The sequence below is a fragment of the Bubalus bubalis genome, chromosome 4 (genome assembly GCF_019923935.1).
Source record: "Bubalus bubalis isolate 160015118507 breed Murrah chromosome 4, NDDB_SH_1, whole genome shotgun sequence".
NCBI lineage: Eukaryota > Metazoa > Chordata > Mammalia > Artiodactyla > Bovidae > Bubalus > Bubalus bubalis.
The window spans coordinates 18,596,191-18,607,752 of record NC_059160.1 but is presented as its reverse complement, the minus strand read 5'-3'; the positions used below and the strand labels follow the sequence as shown (position 1 = coordinate 18,607,752).

The 11,562-nt window shown below is 43.1% G+C and overlaps 1 protein-coding gene across 2 annotated transcripts; it reads left to right on the top strand.

Moving 5' to 3' along the window:
* Positions 1–1,648: 1,648 nt before the first annotated feature.
* LOC102405452 (developmental pluripotency-associated protein 3) lies at positions 1,649–9,915 on the top strand. 2 transcript variants are annotated; one of them, XM_044941047.2, is made up of 5 exons: positions 1,649–1,759; positions 2,925–3,112; positions 6,920–7,152; positions 7,534–7,575; positions 9,120–9,915. In XM_044941047.2, exons 2-5 carry the CDS (start codon positions 3,031–3,033, stop codon positions 9,252–9,254), a joined length of 492 nt encoding a protein of 163 aa, XP_044796982.2. In that variant the 5' UTR covers positions 1,649–1,759; positions 2,925–3,030; the 3' UTR covers positions 9,255–9,915. The 2 variants fall into 2 exon arrangements, with proteins under 2 accessions (XP_044796982.2, XP_025138204.3); XM_025282419.3 differs by lacking the exon at positions 1,649–1,759 and having other exon boundaries at positions 2,532–3,112.
* The last annotated feature ends 1,647 nt before the right edge of the window (positions 9,916–11,562 follow it).

The window sequence follows — 11,562 nt, the reverse complement described above, 5'->3', positions numbered from 1 at the left end:
TCTGAAGCCATCATATTTCCTGATCTTAAAGTCTCACTTTTTAACATTTTCTCTTCTATCAGCATTTTACATCTGCTTGTGGTTTTGCTTTACTTACTATAAGGGGATAGCTTTGAATTCTCTTCAAACCCTTCTCTTCGTGTTTCAGCTATCAAACATCTAAATTCCAGATGGTTATTTTATTTTATTTTGCTCTCTTGAATTTTCCTTTATTAAAGGAGCATCTTGTTTGTTTCAAAAATATTATGTCCTCCTAGGGAAAAAAATTATTATATGATTTTTTTTAATCTCTGGAGAAATCAGTGGTAGTTTTCATTATGAGTTCTTTTATAGTCTTTTTTCTAGTTGCTTCATGTCATTTGGTTTTTTATCTCATCATACTATAAAGATGTTAACTAATAAAAGGCAGCTAAAAGGGTATTACAATTTTTAGAAATTTTTATCCAGTCTTTGCATACATATTTAGGGTGTGCATTTTCTGAACTCTATCTCTCATTATTTTTATCTTCTGTTGCTTGGGACTCAATTTCTATCAAGTTTGAAAAAGCAAAACTCCACCATTATCTATGTCCCATACTTCTCTCCAGCCCTGGTTCTCGCAACTGTTTTTTTTGTTTTTGACTTTTTATTTCATGTTGGAGTATAGTCAATTAACAATGTTGTGACAGTTCCAGGGGGGACAGCAGAGCAACTCAGCCATACGTGTACATGTGTCCATTCTCCCCAGAACTCCCCTCCCATCCAGGCTACTACATAACACAGGGCAGAGTCCCCTGTGCTATATAGTAGGTCCTTGTTGGTTATCCATTTCTAAGTATAGCAATGTTTCAACTTTCTGGGAAAGGTTGAGGGCAGGAGGAGAAGGGGGTGGCAGAGGATGAGCTGGACATGAGTTTGAGCAAAGTCTGGGAGATAGTGAAAGACAGGGAAGCTTGGGGTGCTACAGTCCATGGGGGTCACAAAGAATCGGACACAACTTAGCAACTGAACAACAAAAACACCCTTCTCTTAAACTTGGATTTCTTGAGTGAGGATCTTTGTAGGCCTTTTTCATCAACTCATGTCTTAATCTTAAAGATTAAAGACTCCTGCAATCTGATTTTTGCCCTCACTTCTTCAAGGGCTCTCTGAGACTGCTGTAGAAGGGGTCAGCTGTCCCAAAGGGGATACAGCTGAGAGCAGAATCACAGGAGTAGAACTTGCCCTTGGGAGCACCGAGAAGCCACTACCATTTGAGCACAGATGGAATCATGTGGGGAGGGGCATGCTTGTTAAAACAACAACTGCTGGGCCCCAAGGGCTTCCCAAATGGTGCTAGTGGTATAGAACATGCTCGCCAATGCAGGAGACATAAGAGACCCTGGCTCGATCCCTGGATTGGGAAGACCTGGAGAAGAGAATGGCAACCCACTCCAGTATCCTTGCCTGGAGCATCCCATGGACAGAGGAGCCTGGTGGGGCTATAGTCCATGGGGTTGCACAGAGTTGGACAGGACTGAGGCAACTTACCACGCACGCATACTCGGCCCGTCTTTGATTCAGTAGGTCTGGGTTGGAGCTCAACCATTTCTAATCATAACTAACAAGTCACCAGGTGCCTCTGATGTTGCCTGTCGACAGGGCACACCTTTGAGAACCATTTAAATAAAGCATTGTGACCTGACACCCATCTACGGCTACTCTTCATCCCCTACAAAAGCAGTCATTGACCCAAATGTCAACTTATGCTTTTTGCTAAAAACAAACAAGACTGCTTTTGGTATTTCTTCATAGTTTCCTGCTACGGAGGGATGGGGAGGTTGGATACTGAAGAGGAGATGAATAATGAATAACCAAACAGTAGGGCAGCCGGGGATCTTCTATCCTGTAGTCAGCAGTTAATGTTAGGGCTCTTTGCCAGAATTCAATACAAATTTATTTTGGGGGGTGGAGGGTACCAATTTATAAACTTAATTTCAGCTGCTCCAGAAATCAAAAAGAGGCAATGGAATTGATAGTCTAAAAAAGAAATTAAAATTACAGATCCAAAATACACATTCATAAAATATCAATCTATTACACTACGTATGCTGCTGCTGCTAAGTCACTTCAGTCGTGTCCGACTTTGTGCGACCCCATAGACGGCAGCCCACCAGGCTCCCCCATCCCTGGGATTCTCCAGGCAAGAACACTGGAGTGGGTTGCCATTTCCTTCTCCAATGTATTAAAGTGAAAAGTGAAAGGGAAGTCGCTCAGTCGTGTCCGACTCTTAGCGACCCCATGGACTGCAGCCTACCAGGCTCCTCTGTCCATGGGATTTTCCAGGCAAGAGTACTGGAGTGGGGTGCCATTGCCTTCTCCGTACACTGCGTATAGCAGACCCTTTTTTTCTCTTTTCCCTTCCTAGCATCCAAAGGTTTCAGATGAGTCCGGCAAAAAAAAAACAACCTGCTGTTAATTGGGAGTTAACTTATAGTCAGAGGGAAACTGCCGTCTCAACAGACCCTTTTTTTCTCTTTTCCCTTCCTAGCATCCAAAGGTTTCAGATGAGTCAAGCAAAAAAAACCTGCTGTTAATTGGGAGTTAATTTATAGTCAGAGGGAAACTGCCATCTCCTCCTTGAACTCCAGCACTTTAAACCCAGTTCACAAACCAGCAGCCATCTCTACAAGCAGAGTTTGAAAGAAATGGATTTTTCAGGCAACCTCAGGAAGACACAACCACAGAGGCGCCTTATAAAATCTCTACCCTACTTGACAGAGGGCATTATTACTCTCTCCTATTAGTCCCCTAATAGGACTACGCCCATTCACCTTATCCTTTTACTCATTAGTCATTAAAATAGGCTGGCTGATTGGCTTATCTGTTGTTTTTAAGAGGAAACAGGAGACTTTTACTCTCTCACCATGGCGTGTCAGCCTGGGTTTTTTTCCCCTCTTTCTTAGCTCTATAGTTCTTCCAGGCTTTTTTGGAGCAGTTTGAGCCTACAGCATCACCTTCCACTGGCACCCAAAGATCTAGGAGGAGCTTCAAGCTGTGACTAGACTTCCAATGGATTCATCAGAAGATAACCCAACCTGGACCCTAGAGTCTCTGAAAACATCCATCGATGACGCTTCCCAGGCAATGCAGGGTGAGCTGGGGAGAGATGGGGCTGGGTAGGGAAGGTTAAGAGCCTACCTTTCTGTTTTACTGACTTCAGTCTTTTACAGAGAAATGCAGTTAAGTAAATCTTGGAGGAGAGGGTGGCCAGGGAGTGTAGGGACCTCCTGTTCAAAAAAAAAAAAAAAGAAAGAAAGAAAGCCAGATTAACAGGAGAAAAGTGGAAACTGTATTGTTTGCTTTCTATGCTCAGGAATCTGTCAGTCTTCTAAGGACATCTGAACATGCAATCAGAGTTCTCCTAGACCAGGGCGAATAGCATCTTATGAAATTAGTACTTTAAAAAAAATTTTTTTTAATTTTGTTTAGCTGCGCCAAGTCTTGAATTGTGGCAAGTAGGCTCTAGTTCCCTGATCAGAGATGGAACCTGGACCACCAGAGATGTCCCAGCGATTAGTATTTTCACCAGCATTATATTCCAATCACGAGTTTTAAAAATCTCTCCTTGGAGCCTCACAGGATCCCAGCCTTGGCCTCCCAGACCTACTCACTGGATTTGAATGCTTTTTACCCTGACTTCCCTGGTGGCTCAGAGGGTAAAGCCTCTACCTGCAATATGGAGGCCCAGGTTCGATCCCTAGGTTTTGAAGATCCTCTGGAGAAGGAAATAGCAACCCACTCCAGTATTCTTGCCTGGAAAATCCCACGGACAGAGGAGCCTGGTAGGCTACAGTCCATAGGGTCGCAAAGAATTGGACACGACTGAGCGACTTCACTTTCTTTCACTTTACCCTGACTTCAGATGGGGGTGGATGGTGTAAGGGCTGGTGCACAGATGACGTGGAGCCAACCAACACCCTCTGGGCAGCCAGGAAGCTGGGTGGATCCTGCTGGCATCTATTCTACCCTCTGCCTCCCTTGCATCTTGAAATCAGTATATACAAAGGGGAAAAAAATTGATGAAGATAATATCTATATAATATAGCCAGCCTTTCTCTTTTCTTGAATTTGCCTTCAGTTCAGCTCAGTTCAGTCGCTCAGTCGTGTCTGACTCTCTGCGACTACATGAATCACAGCATGCCAGGCCTCCCTGTCGATCACCAACTCCCAGAGTTCACTCAAACTCATGTCCTTTGAGTTGGTGATGCCATCCAACCATCTCATCCTCTGTCATCCCCTTCTCCTCCTGCCCCCAATCCCTCCCAGCATCAGAGTCTTTTCCAATGAGTCAACTCTTCGCATGAGGTGGCCAAAGTATTGGAGTCTCAGCTTCAACATCAGTCCTTCCAATGAACACCCAGGACTGATCTCCTTTAGGATGGACTGGTTGGATCTCCTTGCAGTCCAAGGGACTCTCAAGAATCTTTTCCAACACCACAGTTCAAAAGCATCAATTCTTTGGCGCTCAGCTTTCTTTACAGTCCAACTTTCACATCCATACATGACCACTGGAAAAACCATAGCCTTGACTAGATGGACCTTTGTTGGCAAAGTAATATCTCTGCTTTTTAATATTCTGTCTAGGTTGGTCATAGCTTTCCTTCTAAGGAGTAAGCATCTTTTAATTTCATGGCTGCAGTCACCATCTGCAGTGATATTGGAGCCCCAAAAAATAAGTCTGACACAGTTTCCACTGTTTCCCCATCTATTTCCCAAGAAGTCATGGGACCTGATGCCATGATCTTCGTTTTCTGAATGCTGAGCTTTAAGCCAACTTTTTCACTCTCCTCTTTCACTTTTATCAAGAGGCTCTTTAGTTTTTCTTCACTTTCTGCCATAAGGGTGGTGTCATCTGCAAATCTGAGGTTATTGATATTTCTCCCGGCAATCTTGATTCCAGCTTCTGGTTCTTTCAGCCCAGCGTTTCTCATGATGTACTCTGCATATAAGTTAGATAAGCAGGGTGACAATATACAGCCTTGATGTACTCCTTTTCCTCTTTGGAACCAGTCTGTTGTTCCATGTCCAGTTCTAACTGTTGCTTCCTGACCTGCATATAGGTTTCTCAAGAGGCAGGTCAGGTGGTCTGGTATTTCCATCTCTTGCAGAATTTTCCACAGTTTATTGTGATCCACACAGTCAAAGGCTTTGGCATAGTCAATAAAGCAGAAATAGATGCTTTTCTGGAACTCTCTTGCTTTTCCCATGATCCAGCGGACGTTGGCAATTTGATCTCTGGTTCCTCTGCCTTTTCTAACACCAGCTTGAACATCTGGAAGTTCACGGTTCACATATTGCTGAAGTCTGGCTTGGAGAATTTTGAGCATTACTTTACTAGCGTGTGAGATGAGTGCAATGTGCAGTAGTTTGAGCATTTTTTGGCATTGCCTTTCTTTGGGATTGGAATGAAAACTGACCTTTTCCAGTCCTGTGGCCACTGCTGAGTTTTCCAAATTTGCTGGCATATTGAGTGCAGCACTTTCACAGCATCATCTTTCAGGATTTGAAATAACTCAACTGGAATTCCATCACCTCCACTAGTTTTGTTCCTGGTGATGCTTTCTAAAGCCCACTTGACTTCATATTCCAGGATGTCTGGCTCTAGGTGAGTGATCACACCATCGTGATTATCTGGGTCATGAAGCTCTTTTTTGTACAGTTCTCCTGTGTATTCTTGCCACCTCTTCTTGCCACCTCTTCTGAATTGCCTTAGTACCTGACAATTTCACAACCGGGAATCTTAATTTCCATTTGCACAAGTCCGTGTAAGTTGAATGGATCCTGACTCTTTAATATAGTTTTAAATTATTTTACATTTATTTTTGTTGCTGCACTCAGGCTTTCTCTAGTTGTGGTAAGTGGGGGCTATTCTCTACTTATGGTGCATGGACTTCTCATTACAGTGGCTTCTCTGGAGCACGGGCCTCTAGTTTCATTGGCTTCAGTAGTTGTGGTACACAGGTTTAGGTGCTCTGTGGCATGTGGGATCTTCCTGGCCTAGGGATCAAACCTGTGTCCCCAGGATTGGTAGCCAGATTTTTGGTAGCCGCTGTACCACCAGAGACGTCTCAAGAGTGATTGTTTAACAGCATAAAGCCTGGTTTAACTGGAACAGGTAATAGCCCCTTTGACTTACTAGTTCTTCAGGATGGAGAGAGATTATCACATTTGGGGATTCTTTGTCTATTGTATAGGTGTGGGGTCGCACAGAATCGGACACGACTTAAGCGACTTTACAGCAGCAGCAGCTATAAAGGTGAATTGTTGAAACTTGTCACACTGAAACATTTTGACTTGCATTAATGCTTTATGACCCTACAGTCATATTAAAAATCATCCACACAAATGAAAATGGGAAAACTGTCAATATCTGATTTTAGCTCCATGTTTTTCCACTTGGAATCATCTTAGGTACCTCCAATGCAGGAGATGGTAAGAGATGCAAGTTCGATCCCTGGGTCAAGAAGATACTCTCAAATAGGAAATGGCAACCAGCTCCAGTATTCTTGCCTGGAAAATTCCATGGACAGAGGAGCCCATGGGGCCTACAGTCCATGGAGCCGCAAAGAGTAAGATACACCTGAACACATAAATAAATTGCATATATACATATGACCCCATGGGAAAACATTTAACAAACACTCAGAACTACTCGTAACAGCATCAAAACAAGTTTTGAGAAGAAAGTGTTTCCCATTATGGTGGATTCCACCAGGCTTAAGGGCATGCACATGCTAGTTAACCACCCAGAGTATCTAGGGTCTGTCTTCACTCTGAGCAACTTCCCACTGTCTACTGTTGTGAGCTGCTTAAGAGCAGACTTAGTTTGGGCGAGAGCTAAGTGGCTTCTGGATATTGCAGTTTGCCCTAATCAATCTTTGTTTTCTTTTTCTTTCAGTTGCCACTCAACTCTCTGAAATGTTAGCAACGAACCTCAGTAACTTGACTCTCAACCCTAGTATTAAGTTGCCCTATCTACCAGAATACCCATCTCAACCGACTGGGCAGTTACCTAGTGAGAAAACACCCATTAGGCGGAGAGGGGTAAGAACAGTGTTGAGTGAGCGGAGATACAGGATGCAAAAGCTGATTGAATCTCTCAGACTTCGCTATGCCAAAGGAATTCCTCGTGTGAGTTCTGGGTAGGCAGCACTGAGCCACTCTGGGCACTCACGGATATCAAGATGTAAATATTGGCGGGAGGGTGGTGGTGGTGGTGGTGGAATTACCTGGTGGTCCAGCAGTTAGGACTCCCAGGGGTTCGAACTCTACTGCAGGAGGCACAGGTTCTATCCCTGGGAGGGCCTCAAAGCCCTGGGGTTCAGCCACAAAAAAATAAATAAATATTGATGAACAGCAGCAGTCACTCTTCCACTGTACTCATGAGGGCAGGTGTGAAAGACACTTAGGGTGTTAAGAGTCTCTAACTCCTCTTAGGTTAGATGTGTGGCACTAGTAATCTGAATTTTGCTTGATAGCTTGTAATATATGTCTTTTTTTCTTCCCACAAAGTCTGACTCTCAAAGAGAACTACAGCAGCAGGAGGACACTGAGGTAAGTAGAAAGTCTTACTGTAGAGGTGGGTGGGCATCTGGTTTGCAGGGGAGGAAGAGTGGCAGATTGGCTTGGATTATCTCAATCTTCAGAAACTCTGGATCAATCCATTCATATTTGTGTTTTAAAAAATACATGCATGTATGCTAAGTTACTTCAGTCATGTCCAACTCTTTGAGACCCTATGGACTGTAGCCCACCAGGCTCCTCTGTCCATGGGATTCTCCAGGCAAGAATACCAGAGTGAGTTGCCATGCTCTCCTCCAGGGGATCTTCCTGACCCAAGGATCGAACCCTAACCTGCATCTTTTATTTCTCCCGCACTGGCAGGTGGGTTCTTTACCACTAGCACTGCCTGGGAAGCCCTATATATCTACATCTATAGCTACATTTTATGTATATTTAGAGCAGTTTTAGGTCTCTAGCACAGTTGAGAAGAAATTTACTTAACTGATCCCACACATTCTCAGCCTCCTCTGCTGTTAGCAGCTACTAGTTGTGGTATTGCAGTTGTGAACCTACATTATTGTTGTTTAGTCACTCAGTTGTGTCCGATTTTTTTGCAACCCCATGGACAGTAGCTTGCCGGGCTCCTCTGTCCATTGAACTTCCCAGGCAAAAATACTGGAGTGGGTTGCTATTCCCTTCTCCAAACGATCTTCCCAACCCAGGGATCGAACCCAGGTCTCCCACATTGCAAGCAGATTCTTTGCCACTGAGCCACCTGGGGTGCTGCAGTGGAGACCTGACACCGGCACATTATCATCATCACCTCAAGTCTGTGGTTTCCATTCAGTTTCACTCTTGGTGTTGAGCTTGTGCTTTTTCACCTGCTGTCACAAACATGATGTTCTATACCAGGTAGTAAGAGGGTGAATACCTGTGCACAGAGTGGCCAGCAAATGGTTGAGTATCTCACATTTAAGACACTCAGAGAACTGAATTCGATCCCTGAATTTGACTTGACTTTGATTCCTGGGTTAGGAAGATCCCCTGGAGAAGGGAATGGCAATCTACTCCAGTATTCTTGCCTAGAGAAGCCCATGAACAGAGGAGCTTGACTGGCTACAGTCCATGGGTCACAAAGAGTTAGACATGACTGATAGAGTTCATAATACTTCAGAGAACTGAAGCATATGTATTCCTATATATATATATATATATTTCCTTTTTAAAATTGAAGTATGGTTGATGCACAATATTAAAAAGTTAACAAGTATAAGACAGAGTGGTTCACAATTAAAAGTTCTATTCCATTTATCTTTATAAAATATTGGCTCTGTTTCCTGAGTTGTACAGGATGTATTTATTGACAATCAGCAGCCATTACAAAATGACAATCTAGCATTCTTTGGCAGCCATCCATTTTGATTTGTTTTTTCCCCCCAAGTTTTTTGGTTTTGACCTTTTTTTAGTGTTCCATATTCCAAAGGTTGTTCTAACAGCCAACATTACATTTGTGGTTTGTTAATATCACTTGGGTGTAGAAGTAATTTATTATTTCAAATTATTAACCAGTTAATCCATCTCATTCTTTTTTCCAGATTCGATCAAGAGTACGAAGATTCCAGTGTACCTGTAGTTATTGCCAGTTTAAGAGAAATCCTTCTGATGATAATTATGAAAATTATCACAACACAACATACAGTAATTATGCCACAGAATCGAATGAGTCATAAACCTTATTCTTGTACTGTTTTCTTGCTGGTAATTTTAGGATCATTATGAAGCAGCCTGGGAAAGATTGTACCAATATTTTGATAATATTTATTGTAAGTTTGTCTTTTTCACTTGCATCTCTTTTCTACCTTAATACAGTTTTAACTTATGAGGAATCTATATGTAGCTTGGAATTGAAATGATTTGAATACGCACTAGTTCCACTTGGATCTGACACCATGAAGTACTAATTAAGTCTCAGGTATTGCCTGTTTCTTAACCCTGAAGTTGAAACTCAATATCAAGAATGTGAAACAAATTAACTTGGGAAGGAATGTAAAGATAACATTGGCTGGTTTGGCCAGAGCATTATTAGTGTGTTAAATAGTAATAAAATTTTTTGATGTGCTGTTTCAGTTTTCAGTAGCGAATAGCTGTGTTTATAGAAGATCTTAATAAAACTTGAGACTTATTTGGGTAACTTTAAGATAAATTCTTGTTCTTATCTTAGACTTGTTTTTGCTAGCTATGTATTAAATGAATAATACTTACCCCCATCTCGTTCTCAGGATGTAAATATAGCTGGTGTTCTAATTTTTTTTTCTTTTTTTGGCATTCTAATATTTTGTGATACTGTCCTGTTGGGAATAAAGTTTACACATTTGAGTTAAGGTTACCAAACAGGGGCACTGGTGTTTGTACATAGTATCCTCTTGGAAGAAGTTAACCAGTTGGTGTTGTAAAAAGATATTAAAGAATTGGGGGTGCTTCCCTGGTGGCTCAGTAGTAAAGACTCCACCTGCCAATGCAGGTGAAAAACATACACAGGTTTGATTCCTGGGCCGGCAAGATCCCACATACCTTGGAGCAACTAAAGCCTGTGTGCCATACTCTGGACCCTGTGCTCTAGAGCCCGGGACCCACAACTCCTAGAGCCCGCACCCTAGAGCCCATGTTCTGAAACAAGAGAGGCCACCACCAGGAGAAGCATGCACTCCGAAACTAGAGAGTAGCTCCCATCAGGGGGCCAAGGTATTGGAGCTTCAGCTTCAGCAGCAGTCTTTTCAGTGAATACTCAGGGATGATTTCCTTTAGGACTGACTGGTTGGATGTCTTTGCAGTCCAAGGGCCTCTCCAGAGTCTTCCGCATCACCACAATCCTCTAATTTAGTCCTTCTCTGAAGTACCTAGGCAACAGATTTCCGGAGTTATCTTGCAGATATAAAAGAACCTCGCACCAAATGAAAGATGTTACTGCTGGATGACCACAAGTACAGAGCCCCAGAGACCCTGGAGCCTGATTATGTTAATCCCTGTAACACTGCCTGGGACCCCTCTCCTTCACCTGGCATTTTTTTTTCCCCAACCGCACCTCCTTGCTTATGGAATCTTAGTTCCCTGACTGAGGGTTGAACCCAGGTCCTCACCTGGCTTCTAAAACTGCTCAGGGCTCCCCTGGTGGCTCAGTGGTAAAGAATCTGCTTGCTAATGCAGGAGACTCAGGTTTGATTCTTGGTCCAGGAAGATCCCAGATGCCTCAGAGCAACTAAGCCTGTGCACCACAACTACTGAGCCTGGACTCTGAACTGCCAATTACTGAAAAGAGCAAGTGTTTGCTCAGTTGTGTCTGACTCTTTGGGACTCAATGGGCTGTTGCCCTTTAGGCTCTTCTGTCCATGGAATTCTCCAGGTAAGAATACTGGAGTGGGTTACCATTCCCTTCTCCAGGGGATCTTCCTGACCCAGGGATCGAACCCAGGTCTTCTACATTGTAGACAGATTATCGTCTGAGCCACCAGGGAAGGCTACAGCTACTGAGGCCCGAAAGCTCTGGAGCCTGTGCTCCACAACAAGAGAAGCCACCACGATGAGAAGCCTGAGCACTGTAATGACGGACAGACTGTGCTCTCTGTAACTAGAGAAAAACCCTCGCAGCAATGAAGATCCAGCACAGAGAAAAATAAAATTATTATTCTTTAAAAAAAAAAAAAAAATCTGTTTCTTCTGCTCAGGGATTTTGAGACCATAAGCCACCCATATCCTTGCCTGGTCCTGTAAGAAACCTTTTTTTTGCTCAAAATCCAATGTTCAGAGTGTGAGGTTAGCTAGGCATATGGGATGGGAGGAATGGAATGCAAATTCTTTTTCAACACAGATAAATAATACAAAGAAGAGCTGTCTCTGAACCTCTTCAGCATCTAAGGAAAATCTTCCCCAAAGGCTAACACCCAATTTTCCAAGTTTTCTCAGAAAGGCAGTGGTTCAAAGAACCTACCTACTTATTAATAGTGTCAGGTTGGTGAGCAGACACAGGCATTTTTGGGTATC

Excerpts from the sequence above, each read along its gene's own strand:
- LOC102405452 (XM_044941047.2), top strand. The coding sequence starts at position 3,031 with ATGGATTCATCAGAAGATAACCCAACCTGGACCCTAGAGTCTCTGAAA. Across the intron at positions 3,113-6,919 it reads CGCTTCCCAGGCAATGCAGG|TTGCCACTCAACTCTCTGAA; the intron begins GTGAGCTGGGGA and ends TTTTTCTTTCAG. Across the intron at positions 7,576-9,119 it reads AGCAGCAGGAGGACACTGAG|ATTCGATCAAGAGTACGAAG; the intron begins GTAAGTAGAAAG and ends TCTTTTTTCCAG.